The sequence below is a fragment of the Lontra canadensis genome, unplaced genomic scaffold (assembly GCF_010015895.1).
Source record: "Lontra canadensis isolate GAN:19392208 unplaced genomic scaffold, GSC_riverotter_1.0 scaffold14, whole genome shotgun sequence".
Taxonomy (NCBI): Eukaryota; Metazoa; Chordata; class Mammalia; order Carnivora; family Mustelidae; genus Lontra; species Lontra canadensis.
The window spans coordinates 7,643,878-7,667,293 of record NW_022631008.1 but is presented as its reverse complement, the minus strand read 5'-3'; the positions used below and the strand labels follow the sequence as shown (position 1 = coordinate 7,667,293).

At 44.3% G+C, this 23,416-nt stretch overlaps 1 protein-coding gene across 5 annotated transcripts in view; it reads right to left on the bottom strand.

Annotated features, from left to right (window-relative positions):
* The window catches only part of ANKRD6 (ankyrin repeat domain 6), a 186,466-nt gene that overhangs the window by 48,379 nt on the left and 114,671 nt on the right, over nt 1-23,416 (bottom strand). For all 5 annotated transcript variants that reach the window (XM_032858110.1, XM_032858117.1, XM_032858112.1 and 2 more), the window contains exon 2: nt 16,513-16,777. In XM_032858110.1, coding sequence (XP_032714001.1) covers nt 16,513-16,632 — 120 coding nt within the window. In that variant the 5' untranslated portion in view covers nt 16,633-16,777. The remainder of the gene's footprint in view (nt 1-16,512; nt 16,778-23,416) is intronic.

The window sequence follows — 23,416 nt, the reverse complement described above, 5'->3', positions numbered from 1 at the left end:
ATGAGCTGATGACACTGCGGAAGCCTGGCAACAGGCCGATTACTGCCCTGGAAACCGCTAATCCTCCAGTGCATTTCATTCAGAAAAGATACAGACATTTAGGGAGGGTTTAAAATACTGACAGCCAGGTGTGCCAGGACATTTGAAACGTCTCCTCTAGAGTGGTTAGGAGCTATTAAATATCTGACTTCAGGGTTTGTTAGTTTTTTTTAACTAAAAGGTGTTTTAGGGCACATTAATCTGGGTTATAAAATACTCAGCTGTCTAGTTAGAGGCCTCAATTTTAAGTGCCGACTGCTGAGGCAACAGTGCAATCCTCACGGGCAGACCGCGGGCATGAGGAACGGCAGACAGCTTGCCGCCTGACTGCCCGGGTCAGGTGGGCAGGGGGGCGGGGGCCTCCGGGCCAACGCACTGGCCTGGCCTGCCTCCACCCCACTGAACACCACTGTAAACACTGGCATGAGGGAAAGAGAAGAAGCTCTGAGCATTTCCAGAGATTTCCGTGGAGGCAGCAGAGGGGGAGGAGAGCAGTTAAGAGACTCAGGGCCAGTTCTGGCGCTCCTGCTCCAATGGCAGCCTCAGCAGGCCCTCCTCGGACACTCGAGTCAGGTTTGAGTGTCCATCCATAAAGTTCTAAGGCTTGTTCTCCTTAGTTGCAGCCTATCTCCCCACAGGCTCCTGCAGGGACTCCTGTCTGACCTGTTACACCAGTCTTTACACTGTCTCTGTCGGAGAGGTCCACTTTTCCTTCCTGCAGGAGCATCTCCAGAGGCTGCCTCCCTACCGCTGCTAGAACTCCCTGCCTAATTAACCCCTCGTCATCAGTTAACCCTGAGACTTTCTAAGAATTGACCCAATACATTGCCATGCACTGTCTCGTAGGCAAGCCACATAATTTATTTCCCACGTCTGAGACATTTATTTTCTGCTCATAAATGTGTTTCTAGTTTGAATTATGGCATTCAGATGATTGATATTTCATAGTGTTCTGCAAAGAGCACCAGGACTTCCAGGTGTCTAACCACTCACTGCCTTGGCCCAGTGCTCAACAGAGAGTGTCATTCTACCCCACATGCAAGGCTCTGGGACCTCAGGGAGACACACCTGGAGCAGTGAGTGGTTCTCCACCTGGCTGCTCATTAGAGCATTGGAAACCCGCCAAGCCCAACCCACAGCCACACCAGTTACATCAGAACCTCTGAGCGTGGGACCTGGGCATCAGTATTTTCAAAGGCTCTCCGGGTGATCACACATGCAGTCGATAACTGAGAACCACAGACTGGAAGGAACTTCTGTGCTTCGGAGGACCATGGGCCCAAGTGAGAAAACACTATGATGACAATAGCTACCATTCACTATCTTTGTATACCCTTCTTACACCAAGCACTCTGCAAGGACTACCTCATTTAATCCTCACAACATATCCCTGAGGGAGGTGTTGTTATGCTGATTTTGCAGAAAGGAAACCAAGGCTCAAGGTGGCTGATAACTTGGCCAAAGTCATAGAGATGGTAAATGTGAGTCACTGCCTCCACTCCTGGTAAGGAAAAATGGGGTAAGATTTTTAAATGAATGACAAATTAATAGAGACAGAAAGTGGACTGGTGGTTGCCAGGGACCAGGGTGGGGGAATGGGGAGGTACGTTTAATGGGAACAGAGGTTCAGTTTGGGAAGATGAAAGAGGTTTTGGAGATGGATGGTGCTTATGGTTGCACAAAACTGAATGTATTTAATGCCACTGAACTGTACACTCGGATATGGTTCAGATGCTAAATGTCAGGTCATACATCTTTTGTCATAATTAAAAAAATAATAAAAACAAGAGAAATTTAAAAATAAAATAACAATGGGTGGGGGAGAGGGGGACTCCGTGCCCTGTCTCATGTACAGCATAATTCCAGGTTATCTCCCCGTGATCTTGTCTTTTTTTACAGCTCTCAGTTGTAGGATGCAGAGTGTGATGCCAATAAATTGTGTTTAGCAGAGATCCCGGAGATACTAGCCAGTTCTACATCTAATAAGCAAATTTATTTCCACTTTCCTGATTGCCCACACAATGGTAGTTCTTTTGAATTCTCCTTTGAACCAGTTGCAACATCGCACTGGTTCCCTAATGACCTGATTACATAAAATCTTTATATATATTTGTTTTATAACTGTTGCTCAGAATTACCACCATATGTCAAGTTTCCCTGACAATTTCTGATGATAAACTACAAAGACCTAAGTTCTCCTGGTTAAGGTTTGCTTCTCATAAGATGATGCTTTTAGCTACCACAGAACACAAAGCAAACTTTCTGTCTGACCTGGCATGTAACTGTACGCCCTTGTTGCCCACCCCCCACATGGAGTGTGTATATCTAAGCGCCCAAAGCAAGATCAGGGGCTGCCTCAGCCCTGTGCACACTCTAGCCCTCTTTTGGGAGGTGAGAACACACTGGGTTACTGGGTGTGAGGTGAAAAGTCCCAGGCAGCCTTGGGAGGGAACCCTGTTTCTGAGCTGAGTGGATGGTAAGGGGTGTGGAGACTCCCGCTGCTCCCCTCCCATCAGCCACTTGCATGCTTTTCTCCCTGACTCCCAGTAAAGGAAGGGCCCTCGACTCAGCTCAGAGCAGGTGAAAAAGAAAATTCTATGAAACCCATGCTGAAGCAGAGAGGAACAAAGGCCAAAAGAGAAGCCAAATAACCCATAGCAGAGAGCTCCTTGAGGGCATCTAGAAAGGCAGGATAAATTCAGAAGACGAAGGGCTAGGAAAAGAGGGAAGACACAGCTATCAAGAAGGAAGAGGTCAGTGAGCCACTGGTAGTGGGGCAGGTCAAGGTCAGACCTCCCAGCCTCTCCGTGCTGGTGGAGAGTCCACTGGCACAATCTCATGGCACAGCAATCCCACTCAAGCTGTCACAATTCCTTGGGCACACACCCCCTGACCCAGCAGTGCCAGTTAAAGAAATCTGTTCCACAGATATAATCACACTGTAGAATAAGACCTTAGGACAAGGTTAGTCACTGCAGCATAGTTTATAAGAGAAGATTAACAGAATCTAAATACCCATCAATAGGGGATAGGTTAAGCCAATCATGGTCCACAGAATAAAGCATAGTGAAGAAGGCTATGTACAGTATCCTACAATTTGTATAAAAGGAGGGAAACACACACAGATACATCTATTTGCACATATAAGCATTAAATATAATAGGAAAACACAAGGAACAGGTAACACAGGCTGTCTGCCTGGGGGGAAACACGGAGTGGTTGGGAGGCAGCACGAGGGAGACTTGCCAACTTCTGTATCTTCTATATCAGAACTACGTGAACGGATCACATACTCAAAAACTGAACAACTTGGGCACCTGGGTGGCTCAGTGGGTTAAGCCGCTGCTTTCGGCTCAGGTCATGATCTCAGGGTCCTGGGATCGAGTCCCACATCGGGCTCTCTGCTCAGCAGGGGGCCTGCTTCCCTTCCTCTCTCTCTGCCTGCTTCTCTGCCTACTTGTGATCTCTGTCAAATAAATAAATAAAATCTTTAAAAAAAAATAAAAAAAAACTGAACAACTTTTATCTTCTTAAGCAAGTATATGGAATCTTCTGGAAGAAGCATGCTACACACAACACGTTCTCTCTCAAATGAACCGTTTCACCTGAGCAAAAGCATTGTAAGCCTGTCTTTCTCCCACCACCCACCTCTGGCAACTGACAGCTACAAACCAGCAGGCTGGCAAACACAGGTTCAGACCCACACCATTCCAGTAAGTATGAATATTAAACACACACCCAGACAAACCACGAGAGACTCTTAATCATAGGCTGAGGGTTGCTGGAGGGTTGGGGGTGGGGGGATGGGGTAAGTGGGCAGTGGACATTAAGGAGGGCACATGATATAATGAGCACTGGGTGTTGTAGGAGACTGATGAATCACTGGCCTCTACACCTGAGACAAATAGTACACTGTATATTAATAAACTAAATAATTTAGTAATAAACTAAATAATTTAGTTTATTAATTTTATTTAGTTTATTACTAAATTATTTAGTTTATTACTAAATTATAATAAACTAATTATTAATAAACTAAATTAAAAATAAAGTAAAATAAAGCATCCAGAAATAGATCCATACTTAAAAAACAACAACAAGGAAGCACACCCATGGAATCAAACACAAAGCAAACGGACAACAACAAAATAGATCCTCCATTTCTACAGCTTCCCCCTGCCCAGGAAAGCCAGCCTCACAGACCCCTCCTGGGGGTTTTGCCCAATAGGAAACAGGTTCAAGAGCATGAAGTCAGGCAGTAGCAGCAGGAGGGATAATGCTTGCAGAGCCCACAGCTGCCCTCTTCCTAGTCATGAATGCACATCACTGACCTCCAGCCTTCTTGGAATGGCTGCCAGAAAATATCTACCAGATCCACACGCTCTTCCTTTCTACAAAAACTACCAAGTGTCCTGCTTGGGAAAGTTACTTTACTACAATCAAACCCTTTGCATTTCTCTTTTACAAGTTTACAGAGTTTATATTAATTGGAGCACAGTCACTGACTAGTATGGGGCACAAGATAGGAAAGCCCCCAGGACCCACACTTCAAAGTGATGCAACAAAGTTATTGAACCCCCTTAAGTCTGCTTCCTTATCTGTAGCAATTATGATATTTAGAACAGCTATTTTAAAAAATCAAGTTTCTAGGGACTTGCTGTGGTTTTGCCAGAGCTTGCATGTCCTGAATTGTAATTATCTGCTATTCCTGAATAAACCTATTTTTGCTAGTAGGAAAAAAAAATCAAGTTTCTGGAGGTATAATTTGCATTCAGTAAAACTCACCTTTTCAAATTATTCAGTCAGATGTATGTAAATGTACATAATCATATGACCACCACTACACGCAAGATATAGAAGATTTTCATTGTTCCCAACCCCTCAATTATTTCCAAATTCTTTTCAGTCAGTCCCTTCCAGCGTCCTGGACCCCTGTTTTCCATTCTAATAGTTTTGACTCTTCTAGAATATCATGGGAATGGAATCATATAGGGTGTGGCCTTTGTGGTTTCAAATTCACAATGCTTTTGACACTTGTTTATATTGTTTCTTCTATCCCTTTTTATTGCTCAATAGCATTCCCCAATGTGTCTGTCAGTTCAAGGGTAGCAGTGAGGTTTACTTTAAGGAGCTTTAACTCCTGCCAACGATGGAAGCTTGGCAAATCCACACTCTGCAGGGTAAGCTAGCAGGCTGCAGACCTCTGCAAGAACTGCTGCCTCACCCCAAGCCCCAAGGCAGTCTGGAGGCAGAACTCTCTCTCTTCCTCACAGGAATCTTTTTGTCTTCAGACCGCTAACTGATTGGATAAGGCCCACGCACGTTTTGGAGGATAATCAGCCTAACTCAAAGTCTACTGATTTAAGTGTTAACCTCAGCTAAGAAATATCTTTACAGAAACATCTAGAATAATGTTTAGCCAAATATCTGGGTCTCATAGCTTAGCCAAATTACAACATAAAATTAACTATCACACAAGATCACAAAGATTTTATCCTGTTTTCTTCTATAATTGTCATAGTTTGTAGTTCCTGCATTTAAAGCTATGATCCATTTTAAGTTCACATTTCCATGTGCTATAATACATTCCCTTTTTTTTGGTGTACAGACGTCCAGTTGTTCCAACATCATTTGTTGAAAAGACTGTTCTTTCCCTGCTGAACTGCCTTGGCATGTTTGTCAAAAATCAATTGACCACATGTGCGTAGATCTATTTGAGGACACCCTATTCCGTTCTCTTCATCTTGTCTGCCTTGATTATTGTAGTTGTACAGCAAACCTGGAACTCAAGTAGTAAAAGACTTCCAACTTTGTTAGTCAAAACTGCTTTGGCTAGTCTAGGGCCTTTGCATTTTCATATAAATTTTGGACTTAGCTTTTTTTTAAAGATTTTATTTATTTATTTGACAGAGAGAGATCACAAGTAGACAGAGAGGCAGGCAGAGAGGGCGGGGGCGGGGAAGCAGGCTCCCTGCTGAGCAGGGAGCCCGATGCGGGACTCTATCCCAGGACCCTGAGATCATGACCTGAGCTGAAGGCAGCGGCTTAACCCACTGAGCCACCCAAGTGCCCTCAGCTTCTCAACTTCTACCGAGAAAGCCTATAATGGTCATTTATCTAAGGCTGGAAATTGTGCTCCACAGTTGTCATCTCATTTAGTCTTCACAGCAACCCCACAAGGTTGGGATTGTCCTCATTTTTCAGATGAGGACACTAGTGACCTTGTGTCCTCTGCTCAGGACTCGCTGCCTGCTACTCAGACCCTGATCTTCAGAGGAGGAGGTGGCCACTGTGGCATTGGCTGTGTTTCCTCCTGATGGCTACCACATCCAACACGAAGCACGGTTCTAAGTACTTCGCATATATTGATTTAGTTGCCTAAACAATCTAATGAAGTAGCTACTGTTATTTCTTACTCATTTCAGAGGTAAGCTCCCCAGGATCGCAGAGGTGGTAAGTGTGCTGGCATCTGAACCCAAGGCTGTCCAGTTCCCACATCCATGCTCACACCTTCCCTCTACACTACACAGCCTTGGTAGGGAATTTCAAAGTGGATACAAAACTCTGGGAATGGTGTGCATGTGGCATGGAGAGGGGGTTGTGGGAGAGAGTTGGTGGTGGAAACGCCCCTTTGGCCTAACCCCTTCCACAAGAAAGCCTTGTTCTCTCTGTGCACCGATGGGGAGGAAAAACCTGGAAGGAATGGCTGGGGCTCATGCTGGAAGGAGCAGGGACAGTTTAGGCACTGGAAAAAGGGGCAGGCCTTGCCCTAGGTATGGGCCTCAGGTTCCCTCCCAGGTCTGCTTAACTGGCCTTGACCCTGTTACTTCATGTTCAGCAAGTCCCTTTCCTTAATAGCATGGCAGAGACAACAGCGAAGGCTTCTCAGAGCCACTGGGAGATTTCCATTGAGATAGTATATGCAGAGTACCGATCCAGTGCTTCTACGAGTACTTGAACACAACTTCAATCAACTTGATTTTATGTTTGACGAATTACTAAGGTGGCATACGCTTATTTTAAAAAGTGGAACAAGGAGAGCCTGGGTGGCTCAGTTGGTTAAGCATCCAACTCTTGATCTCAGCTCAGGTCTTGATCTCAAGGTCGTGGGTTCCTGTCCCGCGTTAAAAAAAATCAATAAATAAAAAAGGAACGATACAATGGAAAAATCTGTAAAACAAAACTAATCATCTTCCACACCAAGTAACCAACATTAGCAGTCCCCTGGGTTCCACATGTTTCTCCCTGCTCAAGCAAATACAGGCATGTTTGCAAAGAGAACTGGATTTGTTTTTAACCAAATGACATCATACTGTACCCATCACTTGTTACCTGGCTTCTTCATTTATCAGTAGATATAACTGGTCAATATAAGTTCTAACTCTCTCAATTTCTTTGTGCATAGTATATATGCAAATATGCAAATTTACATAGACATTTCCATAAGACCTTAATTTCTCTCTTTTTCCTTCCTTCCAGCCCCTCCTTCCGTACCTCCATGAAGCACTGCTACGTGGCCACCTCCTCCCTCAGTTTTCGGATGTTCCCTCTGCAGTAAACCCTGGCGGCGCACTCTCTGAACAAACTCCTTGAGGCCATGGTCTGTACTCCTAAGTGTCTAAATCCCTGTGTCACCACTCAGGGGTAGTGGCGGGTGTCAAGTGGATACGTGGCAAACATTACTTCTATGAATAGAACCATTTTTCTTCCTAACTACATTTGTATCAAGTAACCTCTGTCCGTTGCTTTGGGAGGAAACAAAAGCTAAAGCGAAACTTCCCAGGACCAGCTTCCTGGAAGCTCTACAGAAAGACCCTTCACGTGCGGATTGCTAGAGGCTCACCACCCTTGCTACATGATCGGTGCTTGGTGACGAGATGCACAGCGTTTATCCAACAGCAAAATAACTACTGGTATTGAAATAACGAAACTAAGTTGTATGGAAAGATTTTTAACCAAAATGTGAGATGACTGTGGAGAGAATATGTTCACGTAAAACCAAGGCTTTCTTGAAAAGAAAAAAAAATCCCGCTTTCTGTTTTAGTACCATATATCTCAGGCATTATCCAATGGTGGAACAACTCAAAAGGACAGAGGAGAGAGAAAATTAGGAGAAGGGGCTGTGCTGGGCCACCAGGAACTTGTAAAAGGGGAGGGATGCGAAGGAGTCAAAAGAAGGGAGGGTGGCCTGGGCTTCTGCTTGAGGACTGAGCCAACGGGTGCTCTCCATCAACAAAGGGACCATGGGAAAAGGACTGGGCCTAGGGAAGGGTACAGGGTCACTGCTGTGTATTCAGATCTGAAGTAGTTGTGAAGAACCCATGCATCAATCAGATAAAGATGCCCATGAGGGCAGCCCAATGGGTGGATCAGGAGATAGAGAGGAACAGGTGCCCGGCCAGAGCTGGTGAGTCAAGGTGGGTTCCCCCCATCTTGTTCACTGGTATAAAGTAGGCACTCAATTAATACTTGCTGGATGGGTAAGATAACAGATAACCCTAGATAAACCTAGGGTTAGGGTTAGGGTTAGGTGAGAGCAGTGCCACAGAAGCGAGGGGTCAAGAGCCAAATTACTGGGAGATCCTGAGCTTCCATGTCTAACAGCCAATTTACTCCAGGATGTTTGTGACTCAGGATAACCACTGTCCTTGTCAGGTTTCCTGTTCTAACTGAAAATGTGGTCAACACAACACAGAAAATAATGGGTCTTAATATGAAAATTGGGCAAACAGCTAATCAGAGTTCTCAGTGAGCCTCTTAAAACATGACTTATAAATTTTTACATGTAGTTTCTACCCAATTCCAAACTCCGAACTCCATTAACTCTGAGGACTTGTCCTGTGCACAACTCCACCCTTACTTGGTGGATAAGGTATTACAACCACACACTATTAGCTACCAAGCAAAATCTCCATGAGAACAGAAGATACTGCCCTTGTCAGAGCCCTGGTGTAACAGAAAGGACATTTACATGGGAGCCAGTGGGTCCTGGTTCTGGTCTCAGCTCTGGCACTTTCTAGCTTGTACCAGTCACTCCCCTTTGGGGTCCTCCCACTTCCTCACAACTCTAAAAGAAAAATCTGTCTATGTATATGTCACGGGATACTAGGGCTGAGCAACACGAATGCGAAAATAATTTGCAAGATGTAACAGGTTGCACCCATGTGCAATACCATTACTGGGATACTGCTTTGTTAAAATACCTGTGCACCTGAGGTTCCAGGCAAGAAAACATTGGCAGATTATATCTACCATGTGCAAGGTGACAAAGAAGATATTCTAACAAGAAGTAGCCCATAGGAAGTCCACGATCCAAAGTTATAAGCCACATGGTTGAAACATGCTGGCTTAGAGCAAGGACGCTAGAACCAGATGGCCAGGGTTTGAGTCCCAGTTCTGACACTTTCTAAGTGAAACTTTGGATGGGTTAGTTACCTAACCTCGTCTTACTCATTTTCCTCATCTGTGTAATGAGGATAATGAAGGTGTGGTGAGGTTCCCACCAGTTAATCACTGAATAGCTCCTGTAAGAGGGGTTCTTGCAGGAGTAGCTTGCACTATCTAAGTGCAAGCAGTTTACACTCAACAACACTATTCCCTTCCTTCAATGCAGGCCTTACTGTGTGAATCCTGTGCTGGGCGCTGCATATGTTGCGCCCACTTAGAATGCATAAGGGTGGCGACTCATATTCTCACACTTAGTTCTTATGGAAAGGCTTTAAGTTTGGGGAGGAGTCTGAGGTGCCTGGCTGGCTCAGATGGTAGGGCACATGACTCTTGATTTTGGGATTGTACGTTTGCGCCCCACGTGAGGTGTAGAGATTATTTAAAAATAAAATGTTAAGGAGTGTCTGGGGAGCTCAGAGTCCATTTAAGTTTCTCTCTCCCACCCATGAGCACGTTCTCTCTCTCTCTTTCTCTAAAACAAATAAATCTTAAAACAAATAAAATCTATCTATTTATTTATTTGACACAGAGAGAGAGAGAGAGATCACAAGTAGGCAGAGAGGCAGGCAAAGGGGGAGAGGGAAGCACGCTCCCTGCTAAGCAGAGAGGCCAATGCGGGGCTCGATCCCAGGACCCTGAGACCATGACCCGAGCTGAAGGCAGAGGCTTAACCCACGGCCACCCAGTCGCCCCAGAATAAAATGTTTTTAAAAAAAGTTTGGTTAACAATTTGAAAGTCATGAAGTGAAGAAATTTGCCTGCGTCACTGACTCTCAGCCAGTGGTGATTTTGCCTCCCAGGAGACACTTAGCAATTTCTGGAGACGTTCCTGGTTATTACAACTAGGGAGAAGGGGGTCCTACTGGCATCTAAGGGGTAGATGCCAGAGATGCTGCTCAACATTCTACCATGCATAGAACCAATTCCCACAAGAAGAACTGGGTGACCCAAAATGTTAATGATGTGGGAGTCAAGAAACCCTGGCCACATTAACAAGTAGGTAATAAGCAGTGGAGCCGGTACCCGTACCAAAGTCTTTGGATTCCAAATCCATTGCTCCTCTTCTGGGCCAAGCACAAAGAGATGTGGGAGATTAACTCAGACCCAAGTCAGAATGATAGTCCAGGTGGAGTTCTGAGTACCCAATAGAGCAGTATCCAATTATTAGAGAAACAGAGTGAATGGGCAGCATTTCACCAGTTGAGAGGAGAGAGTTCCATGCAGGATACCTCTTTGAGAGGAACTGACTGATCCAGGTTCCAAATGAGCAGGCCTTATAGGGGCAGAGTGGGCACATAATGCTTTTCGGGAGGTCTTGCAGGGAAGAATCTACAAACTGAGTTTCCCAACAGCAACTACCCGTAAGCTCAAGACAATAAAATACTGCCTTCAAATTTCTGAGGCAAAATCATTCTCAGGTTTCATACCAAGTTGTCACTTAAGTGACAGGTTAAAATACCACGTTGTCACTTGAGTGACAGGTTAGAATAAAGATAATTTTTTCAGACATGCAGACTCTCAAAACATTTATCTTCACGTTCCCTTTCTTTGGAAGTTACCAGTCACAAGCACCACCGAGGTAAGGGTGACGTGGTTCCAGCAAATGGGATCTAGCACAGGGGAGAGGTGAAAGGAATTCTCAGGATGACTCTGTTCAGGTAGAACTAGAGAGCAGCACAGATCAAACTGGAATGGAAAGATGGATGGTTCCAGAAGGGATATCTCAAGGGAAATAAAACTGACAAATACATGATAGGATTAATTATGGAAAATTGTACTAAGAACTGCTTTACAGAGTTGTTGGATGGTAGCAGGCACTCTTAATTATAAGTTTGAATAAAACTAAACAAATAAAAAAATCAAGGCAATTATGAAGTCCAGGAAAAACAGCAAGTTATATAAAAATGGAATTGTAATTAATTATAGTACAATTCTTGGCTCACCAATGAACAGCAATTACATAATCACAGTAATTATGAATCTGATCAAGACTGTGATATAACTAGATTGAGAGAATATGGAAGAGAAAGGGGCAATAGATTATGCCTAAAGTTGATCAATCTCTCCCATGCACTCATTCTCAGGAAGACATCACAGCTGTGCTATTCAATACAGTAGCCAATAGCCACATGTGGCATTTTAATTTTAGTTAATTAAAATTAAATTTGAAATTCAGCCACAAGCCACATTCTAGGTACTCAATAACCATGTGTTGCTACCCTAATAGACAGCACAGATACAGAACATTTCACCATCAGAGAAAGTTCTGTTGGATAGTGCTATACGGGAGGGTATATCACATCAAACCAAGGAAGTAAACCAAGAAAGAAAAAACATGAGGAGATCAACATATATGAAAGTGGTAAGTGAAATCCCTAGGATAATAGTGAAGAGTGACACTTGTCAGAAGGCCCTAAGGACCACCAGTCTGGACTGAAATAGGGGAGGGGGCTCCAGAGAATATCTCTCTAAAGAGACTCAGCAGAAAGACTACCTAACACATCAGAACACCCAGAGAGCAGATCAGCAACTGAGTTTAGGACAGTTTGGGATATGTACACACAAAATCAAGGAAATAAATATAATTATTAACATCAGAGTAAAGGAATTATTACAAAGAAAAAGAAAGGAAACATAATGATAGTACACTCTACATGGTTGAGCTATAAATAAACTGGTTAAGGGGCACCTGGGTGGTTTGGTCAGTTGAACATCTGATACTTTTTTTTTTTTTTAAGATTTTATTTATTTATTGACAGAGAGAACACAAGCAGGTGGTGGATCAAAAGAGAGAGACAGGCTCTCTGCTGAGCAGGTAGCCCGATAGGGGACTCAATCCCAGGACCCTGGGTTCATGACTGAGCCGAAGCAAGATGCTTAACCGACTGAGCCACCCAGATGCTCCATGAATGTCTGATTCTTGATTTCAACTCAGGTCATGATCTCAGGACCGGATCTCAGGGATCCAGCCCCACTTCAGGCTCTGTGCTCAGCAGGGAATCTGTTTGAGATTCTCTCCCTCTCTCTCTCTTCCTCTGACCCCCCCCTGCTCTCTCTCAAATAAATAATAAATCATTAGTATAAGCAAATAAATAAACTGGTTAACTTAATGTAAATATCAAATGCTGATGTCACCTAAGTAATGACAAAACTATATTTGAGAAGGCAGACAGGCACATGTGAGAGCAGGGAAGAGAAAGAAAATTAAATCTTAGATCATCGGTTTTCATATCATTACAGGAACAGATAATGCCTAAAATGGAAAAAATCAAGATTGGGCAATATCAGGATATCATTTATGAATGTAAACACTAAAAGAAAATACCCAAAAGACTTGAAAGTAGTTGGCTATGGAGACTCAGAAATGGAATAGAAACATAGTAAAAGTATTTGACACTTCAATCTAGATGTAGGTACAACATAAAAATTAAAGTAATACCTACTGTTTTTTAAAGTTTTTATTTTAATTCACTAGTTAATATGCAGTGTTCCATTTGTTTCAGATGTATGATATAGTGATTGGGCACTTCCATACCTCAACCGACAAATGCACTCTCTAATTCCCATCACCTATTTCTCCCTTTCCTCCTCCCACCTCCCCTCTGGTAATCTATCTATGTATCTACCTACCTATCTATCCATCCATCCATCCATCCATCCACCAATCCATCCATCCATCCATCCACCCACCCACACACAAATATATGTAATCTTCTCTTATAAGGCTGAATAATATTCTGTTATATATATGTGTGTACATCTTCATTATCCATTCATCTATCAGTGGATACTTGGTCTGCTTCCATATCTTGGCTACTATAAATAATGCTGCTATAAACATAGGGGTGCATGAATCCCTTTGAATTAGCGTTTCTTGTATTCTTCGGGTAAATACCCAATAGTGCAATTGCTGGATCATAAGGTAGTTCTATTTTTATCTTTTTGAGGAATCTCCATTCTGTCTCCCACAGGGGCTGCACCAGTGTGCCTTCTTCCCAACAGTACAAGAGGGCTCCTTTTTCTCCACAACCTCACCAACACTTACTGTTTCTTGTGTTGTTGATTTTAGCCATTCCAACAGGCATGAGGTGCTATCACATTGTGGTTTTGATTTGCATTTCTGTCATGATAAGTGATGATGAGCATCTTTTCATAGGTTTGTTGGCTAACTGTATGTCTTCTTTGGAGAAATATCTGTTCAAGTTTTCTGACCATTTTTAAATTTTATTATTTGTTTTTTGCCTGTTGAGTTCTTTATATATTTTGGATACTAACCCTTTATTAAATATGTCACTGGCAAATATCTTCTCACATTCCACCGGTTGTATTTTAGTTCTGTTGATTGCTTCCTTTGCTGAGCAGAGCTTTTTATTTTGATATAGTCCCAACAGTTTATTTTTGCTTTTGTTTTCCTTGCCTCAGGAGATATATCTAGAAAGAAGTTGCTAAGGCCTAATGTCAAAGAAGTTACTTTCTGTACTTCTTTAGGATTTTTATGGTTTCAGGTCTCACATTTAGGCCTTTAATCCATTCCGAATTTATCTCTGTATGTGGTGTAAGAAAGTGGTCCAGTTTCACTCTTCTGAATGTAGCTACCCAGTTTTCCCAACACCATTTGTTGAAGAGATCTTTTTCCCATTGTACATTCTTGCCTCCTTCATTGATGACTAATTGAGCATATAATTGTGGATTTATTTCTGGATTTCTTTTCTGGTCCATTGATCTCGATGTCCATTTTTTTTAAGACTTACATATTTATTTACTTCAGAGTGGTGGGAGGGGGTGGTGTAGGGGGATGGGGAGAAGCAGAGGGAAAGGGGAGGGAGCAAATCTCAAGCAGACTCCCTGCTGAGCGTGGAGCCTGATGCAAGGCTCGATCTCATGACCCTGAGATCATGACTGGAGCTGAAACCAAGAGTCTGATGCTTAACTAAGTACATCACCTAGGCACCCCATGTGTCTATTTTCGTGCCAGTACCATACTATTTTGATTACTGCAGCTTTGTAAAATAACTTGAAGCCCAGAATTCTCATTGCCTCCAGCTTTGCTTTTCCTTTCCAAGATTGCTTTTGCTATTTGGGATCTTTTGTGAATCCATACAAATTTTAAATTGTCTGTTCTGGTTCTATGAAAGATGTTGTTGGTATATTGATAAGGATTGTATTGAATGTGTACATTGCTTTGGATAGTATGGACATTTTAGCAGTATTTTTTCTTCTAATCCATGAGCATAGAATATCTTTATAATAAATATATATTTGGTTTTAGTACCCATTCCTGACTCACAGCTCCCCCAAATCGTTGGAATTTCCTAAGTGATAAGAGCAATTGGAACATCTTTTGTTACAGTAGTTGGTCATTTGTCCTCAGTTCCTGAAATAGCTCCAGAGCCTAAAAAGTCAAAGAAGAGTGCTCTTCATAATAAGCCCCTTTCAACCACACCTGAGTTTTTGTTAATGAGGTAACTTTTGGAAAGCCCCTAAGGATGGGAGCTGGTTGCCTGGGCAACCAACCTTGATTAGAGGACTAAACTCTCTGTCCCATCCCCTGACCTCCAGGGAGAGCAGTGAGGCTAGAGGTTGAATGTCAATCAGTAATCACCAATGAAGCCTCCATGAAAATCCAAGAGAATTCAGCAATCTTCTGGGTTGGTGAAGACATGGAGGTGATGGGAGGGCGGTGCACTCAGAGAGCACGGAAGCTCCGTGCTCCTTTCCTCATACCTTGCCCTACGTCTCTCTTCTAGCTGGCTTATCCTCAGTTATATCCTTTCATACTGAACTGCTAATCTAGTAAGCAAAATGTCTTCCTGAGTTCTGTGACCAGCTCTAGCAAATTAATTGAACCCAAGGAGAGGGTGGTAGGAACCCTTGTTTTATAACCAGTTGGTTAGAAGCACAGATGACAATCTATACTTGGCGCCTGCATCTGAAGGGGCACTGGGGTGGGGGGAGGCACTCTTGTGGGACTGAGACCTTAAACTGTGAGACCTGTGGCCATCTCCAGGTAGAGAGTGTCAGGGTTGAGGTAACTGCTTGGTGGTGTCAAAATAACACACGTCAGAATCATGAAATATAGCGACTGCAGAGGAGTAACTGAAAGTGTATGCCGGCCAACCTTTGCCACCAGTGGTCAGCCACTATCATTGGAAAACGAAACTTTGCTTCTCACCACAGCCCCATCTGAGGGGGCCTGGAAGGTTGGTTTGGGGCCAGACTTTGCAGGTACAAGTAGCAATTCTGCAATTCAACAGCTGAAGGACCCTGAGTAAGGGACTTGTATGATTCTGTGCCTCAGTTTCCTCATCTCTATAGTGGGGAGGAAAAAAAGAACCTCGTCTAGAGGACTGTAAAGTCCTTAGAGCAATACCAAGTGCTCAATAGGCATTTTCCACCAGCATTATCTTCTCTTTGTATTCTAACTTGTCACTTAACTCTGCAGCCTGACCTTCCTCTGTTTTGCTACAAAACTGCCCCTTGGCCAGTATGTGCTCTCATTTCCCACATATTATCTGTTGGTGAGGGGTAAGCAATGTCCTCTAAAGCTTACCAGACATTTTTACTAACCCATATGAAATGAAAGCCCAAAGAGATGGTGGCCATCATCTGGTCCAAGCTTGTCACTGTACAGATGGGGCCAGTGAGGCTTTGACAGCAGATGGGCTACCCTATCCACAAGCTGGTCTAATGTGATTATTGTACAAACATTATCCCCAATAAGTTTTTGCGCCCCAATTTCTCCAGAGAGATCTCTTGTCCATTTAGCCAAAGAAGTAGATGAGAAAAAGCCACCCTGTGATTTTAAAGACTGTTAAATGCTAATTACAAGCCACTCCATTTGAAAGATAGCATTGAAAGCATTTTAATCCCCCTTCCTTCTCTCCAAACTGCCATCACTAGAAAAAACAAAAAGCCAGTTCTATGAAAGCTTCAAGCCAAACCGAACAGTTGTACAGACAATGGTTATTAAGAGGTAAGCTTTTTCCCAGGGAATGGTTAAAGCGTTTTTCCCCCCCTTCTTGTTACCTTGGTAACTGCTACCTTGGCGCCCTTGTTGATGAGCTGAACCACATTCTCTGCTTGGCCTTTGTACGCAGCTATGAGAAGGCGTTCTGAAAGCGCAGCGACCGCATCCTGCTGGCTCATGAATTAGGAGAGAAAGAGGTTTTCAGGAACGCAGTAGACAAGTTCCTTCAGCTCAACACGATGCCACTGGCCCGGGCAGGCACCCACGGGAAAAGGTGCTCCTGAGCGCCAGAAGGTGCCTTTATTACTAGGCCATTTTGGGGACCTAGGGGTTACAAAACAAAGTTGTCATTAGCACCACTCCACATACAGCATGGGCCACACCTCGTCTCTCTGGTTTCAGGGCATCTGCTGGGGGCTCCTGGCAGGGGACGGAAGCTGGGCAAAGATGGGACAAGCACGAAGCACATTCTGCACACCAAAGCTCCTGAACCTGGAAACAGAAGGCAGCAGAATGTGCCAATCTCCCTCCCTTCTTCCTGCTTCTGGGACATTCTCCAGAGGATTAGAACCAAAACTGTGAGGTCTGTTCTGCACGTCCATCCTAGGTAACAGGGACCTGATATAATCCCACCAACATCGCGGGGTTCCCAGGCCTGCCTTTGGCGGGTGACTGTGCTGTGTATGATCACAAAGGGCCTTGGGACCAAATTTTGTGGGTCCACCACGGCTGACATGCTGCTTCTGCTGGCAGGTGAAGGTGCGTGAACCACACCTCACAGAGACCCTGAGGACTGGGTTAAATCCTTGGGATTCTGTCCCAGCATTTACTGCAGTTCTTTTGCTTCATCCTTGTCTCAATGTAAACAGTGCAGTTTCCTGAGTTCTGGGACAGATGGAGAACTGGGCGCAGGCCCGGGCCATCTCCCAGTTCCAATTATTGTCGGAAAAACCCACTTTGGGAACAACAAGGGTGCTATACTGACAGTGTGCACTGCCAGCTGCACCAAGAGGGACTGGTGGTGGTGTTTCCGAGCTTAACAGGAAATAAAAGGCTTGAAGCCCCACTCAGAGCAGTGATCAGGAGGTAGTAACTAGTAGTCAACCTCTTCTTTCCACCAAATGGCAAATGAACAGAATTCTAAAGACTGACTCCCATCAGTAGCCCTGGACCACCATTAGAGCAAACCAAAGCCATTGGTAATTATGTCAAAAGTAAAGGATTCGGGGCTCCTGGGTGGCCTAGTCAGTTAAGCATCTGACTCTTGATTTCGGCTCAGGTCAAGATTTTAGAGTCCTGGGATGGAGCTCCATGTTGGGCTCTACACTCAGCAGGGAGACTGCCTGAGGTTCTCTCTCCCTTCTCTCTCTCTGCCCCAACCCCACTCAAACGAATTAAAAAAAAAAAAAGCCAAACTAATACACCCTGCTCTGCTCATTGGAAGTGCAACAAACCTGAAGAAGGAATGTTCCAAAGCAGAGGACTCCTGTTAGTCACAGTTAGAGGTCCCTGGACGCACCAGAAATATTGACTGAATGAACGAGCCAATGAAAGAATAACATTGAGACTCAAAACAGAGAAACAGAGCTAGAAATGCCACTGGAAATTCCCAGGGTCCCCTGAAAGACAAGTTTGGGCTCTATGTTTTCCAGACTGTTCCACTGTTTAGAGTGGTTTGTTTTTATAAACATTGGATACACTGTTCTTTCAGATAACATGTGGTACCTTCAAACCAGTAATACTGAGCTTCTGCTCCGTTTGTCCCAATACTGCAAAAGCCCAAATGGCAGGAAAATACTATATGAGCTGTGGCTTCCTAAATACTCTCCCTCCACAACCACATTCTTCCACTTAAACTCATTTGTTATCTTCGCACACTCAATGGCCACCTTCCCGTACCCGAACTTTTCTTGCAATGGGTATCTGAATGTCTCAACTACAATAGCCCAGTTCATACAAATACTATGATCATGACTAAAATTTCATTCATTTTACTTCATAGCTTAGCTCCTGGGGCTAGAGATGTCCTTGGTGCAAACTCAGTGCAGCCCATCCACCAAGGTCATGAGCTGCAGACCAGCAGCGCTGTCCAGTCTCCCCAGCAACAGATGCATGGGTCAGCAACAGACGTATGGGTCAGCAGGCCCACAGTACATGGACAGCCACTCCCCTCCTATCCCAGACAATAAATTCAGCTCTCAGACACTTATTGCCATGGTTGCAGGCTTCTGAGATAGCCTTGTTTACATAATTACCTTTGGTAAACAGCCCTTTGCAAATCCAGTGCACATTACTATTCCTTTTTTTAAATAGAAAAATATTACAATTGAAAAACGTTGGCCAAACAGAATTTTAAAAAATTTATTATTTTTATTATTATTATTTGCTTTTCAGTTCCCCTATTTAAGAATGACATGCTCCCCACTCCCCACTCTCCACTCCACCCCACCCCCTCCACCATGGCCAATGCCCAGCCTGCCTGAGGCACAGGGCAACTCCAGGACACGTTGCTTATAGGGGTATGGATACTCCCCCCCAATGGAATTGCACAGAAAACTGCCTGCAAAATCAGGAACAGAATCCCAGGGTTCCAGTTACCAGTCTGCAGCCAGCACCATCCCTTTGTGCTTGGGCATCTCAAGTTCATTCTCGATTTAGATCCAGCAAGAGGCTCACTGGTAGAACCTCTAGCATTCACCTACAGTTGCATTCACACACAGGGTGGTGGGAAAGGATCAAAGTGAGCCTTCTTTTTGGCTTCCTTTCTATACCTCCATCCATTTGGAGTAAGGGCATACTCAGCTTCTGTCTGACACCTCTGAACCGACAAATCGGAGCAGGCAGAGGCGGGCTGAGGGAGAGCAATGAGGAGGATGGAAGACCCCAAAAAAGGAGTGGGGGATGGGAGGAATAGAGAGGTGACAATCAGTCTGCAATCGATGACTTAAACTCCACTGCCAACCTGTTGGGTGCCTGGGCTGCAGCAGCCCCATGCCCTCATTAAATCTGAGCTGCCTCTTCCAAGTAGATCAGCTATCATTCAAGACACTTCCCACTGCTGGTGGTGAGGAATTTCTTCTGCCCCACATTTACCAATCACATCCCTCTTTGTCACAATGCTCACTTTCACAGGGCTCCAGAGAAAAATATTAAATGCAAACACGCTTCCAGCTCTTTAAGCAGAAATGAAATAAATCCATGATCATAAATATTCAATGAGCATCCTGAATCCAGAAAGGTATTTAGGTTCCTAAGAAAGATCTCCCTCCCTTCTCCCAGCCCACTGCCCTGTTTTCACTGCATTCCAATTTGCCAATGCTTTTTTTCTCTCATCACGAATGCCAGAAGGCCATACAGCTGCTTGGTCTGTGATGCAATCTCTTTTCTTTTTATAGCAAAAGGTCTATGAGGTTTGCTTTTGCTGTTTTCTTGAGGATTTACCACAAAGTCCCCTGGAACCAATATCCCCAAACCACTACAGTTTCCTAACAGACAAAATATTCTAGAAGAGACCTGCAAACAAAGTCCTAGCCAGGACCTTATGCACAGCCCACCCAGAGACAGTCCACAAGCCCCTAGAACCAGTGGTTAGGGAGCACCATCAATTACAATAACTCGCTTTGCACCGACTCCTCAAAACCCTGTAGCGAAGAGAGATTGTACTCACATCCGGGGGTCTGTCCTCCCCATTCTACATGGTGTTCTGCTGCTGGGTAACTGCTGTCAATTCTTTCCTGGAGAGATCATTAGCTTCCTAGGGTTGTCATGCTCAGTGGGTATGCAATGATTTACTTGCCTTTTTCCCTTGAGCTTCCTCTGCCAACTCTGGCCAAATCACATCTAAAAGCTTATTAAGACATCCACTCAGCTCACAATGTCTCGTTGCTTCCTAGTCTGCTCATCACAGCTTCTGAAAGTCTTGGGTCTTCAGGTCTTGTCGGACTGCTCCCTTCCGCCAGCAGAGGACCTGTAACACTGCCCTATTGAAGAGTCAGGGAATAATTCACAAATGGGCAGAATGATTTTCAGTGATGCTCAGATGACAGAGAAATGAAGTTTGCATCGCCAGCAGTCATGCCAGGAGAAGAGATGAATGTGCATGTCGTAAGGGAGGGAGAAGGCAGGCAGAGTCAAAACCTGTAATGAACTGCCTTTATGGTAACAGGGAACAGCAGAGATCCAGATACTCCTCCCTCCTCGGCAGAGAGTTCCAGCACTGTGACTGCAGCAGCACAGGAGTCAAGGCGCTGGGAGAGCAGCTGTTCCAGTGTTTTGTAAGCCCAGAGTTTGTCTCACAAACGATCCTCTAAACAGAGTCTCTGCGGAGAGGGGCTAGGGAGGAGACAGGGAGCAAAACTGTTGAGTTTTGATCGAGTGTCGTCAATGGCCCTAAACATCACAGGGGTGTCCTCCAGACCACTTGTTGAAGCAGCAGGAAACTAACTCCCAACTTGAGCAGTCATAGAAAGGAAGAGGGTTGTCCCTTTGACTTGAGCCATATTACCATTTTTTCCTTATTTTGAAAGCCAGAATTGTTGGTCCTAAAGGTGGGAATATTACTCTGCCTGTGTAAACCCTCTAAGCACCTTCCCTGCTCAAGGCCTTGCCCCTACTTCCTTGAGGGTAGCAGTTCTTATGGGCAACAGGCTGGGATTCTGCTTTGGCCATTATTTGGCTTATACCAAGGGAAGGACAGCCAGACTCAGTGTAGTGCATTACAGAGAGACTGAATTCCACTGGGGAGACAAGGTGCCAGTAGAATGATAAGCTTCTTTTTATTTTTTTTATTTTTAAGATTTTATTTATTTATTTGACAGACAGAGATCACAAGTAGGCAGAGAAGCAGGCAGAGAGAGATAGGAGGAAGCAGACTCTCTGCTGAGCAGAGAGCCCGATGCGGGGCTCAATCCCAGGACCTGGGATCATGACCTGAGCCGAAGGCAGAGGCTTTAACCCACTGAGCCACCCAGGCGCCCCGATAAGCTTCTTTTTAATACACAGCAATTGTACTGGTTTATCCTAAAGTGATCACTGCTGGGATACTGCCATCACAGCCTCACAAGTGAGGTCAGAACACGGAGCAATGTGACTCACTCCCTGCTCTAAAGAAACTGGCCCTGATAGGTCTTACCGAAGCCCCAAAGGCCAGATGCCAAATGAGAAAAGCAAACCGAATGTGACTGAGGTACAGAGAAACGAGTGGTTACTTTTGTGGGACATTTCCTTCTTCTGAGAGTATGCACCCCACAGGTAGGGACCCTCAACATAATATTATCAGTGAGGACAGTACAGCTCTGGCTGTTCGTAGAGACTGGGGTCCCCAAAAGCTATCTGCAAAAGACAGGGACAAACGGGGCAGAACACCCTCTTGAGCGAGCCCAAGACTCATTTTACACACCTCACTGTTGCAAAGGAACAGTGTGCTTATTTCTGGTGCCACATGAAGTTCAGGACTTCCGAATGTGACAGTTACTGAGTCGTTGAAATAATCACCTTCAAAGGAGGCTTCCAGAGGCTGCTGCAGTAAAGGCTGCAGAGTGACATGCTCTACCATCAAGGAAAGCAGCTAACACACATAAAATTAGTATCAGAGCCCTAAGGATATCACTGAATAAAGTTATGATTGACAGAAAGCTTGTGGTATAGAGACCTCTTCTTTTTACATGGGACAATCATTACACGTTGACTGCCCCATGCTGCTAGATCACCAGACCCTCAAGCTGGGGCTACCAAAATCACATATACTGATACCCACACGCTCAAAAGCCACACCAGGTCATCGCTGAGCCTTCTTTCCCTAGACAAGGTGATTATGCCCTCATCTGTGCTCTTACAGTCTTCTGTAAGCTCCTGTTATGGGCTGAGTTGTGTGTCCCCCCCGCCCTGCAAATTCATATGTTGAGGCCCTGACCCTCAGTGTAACTGTACTTGAAAATGGTACCCTTCGGGGGTAAATAAGATACAGTGAAGTCATAAGGACGAGGCCCTGATTTGTTAGGATTGGTGTCTTTATAAGAGAGACATTAGAGACTCTTATCTAATCACAATCCTATCTGCCCGCCCATACCCATTCTCAGAGGAAAAGCCATATGAAGACATAGCAATAAAGTGACTACCTGCAAGGCAGAAGGAAAGTCCTTACCAAAACCAAACCCTGCTGGACCTTGATCTTGGACTTCAGCCTTGAGAACTGTGAGAAAATAAATTTCTATTATTTAAGCCACTCAGTCTACGGTATCTTGTTCTGGCAGCTTGAACTAAGACAACTTCCCTTACGGTGTAGTTGCTCGCATGGGCTCAAGGTTGATCTCGCTCAGACTAAACTCCTTGAGGACAGGAACTCTGTTTTGGTTATCTTGTATTCCAGTGCCTGGTGTACTTCCTGGAATATAGTTAGCCTTTGAAGACTGTTAAGTGGATGACAGGAAAACTAAGAACTAATTGCTTTTTCTAGTCATTAACTCATCTATAGGAGCCTGTGGATCTCATGAGAAAAGGAGGAAGTGTCTACCAATTCAGCAAACCATTTTCTCCTTCCCCCACAGATGAGGCAGGCTATGGCTCCTGAAACTCCAAGAGATAATAAATGGATGTAGTCATTCTCCTCTCTCCCTCCCTCCCCCAAATAGAGAACAACGGCTCTTCAGGCTCTTCTGGGGAAAAGAATTACCGATCTGGAGAATTACCAATCTGGCGACAGACCCGGCAGGTCCGTCAGCACCACAAGCTTTGGGCCGCACCACAGCCACTCAAGAATTTTCTTTTTGCCATCCTCAATGCCTGTTGGGTAAAACCACAAATGCTAAAGACAAACCAAAACAAACAATGCCAAATTATAATAAAACCAATCCCCATGCAATAGTCTACCTTCCACGCATATGTTTCTCCTATCTACTTTTTTTTTTTTTTAAGATTTTGTTTATTTATTGGACAGAGAGAGACATAGCTAGAGAGGGAACACAA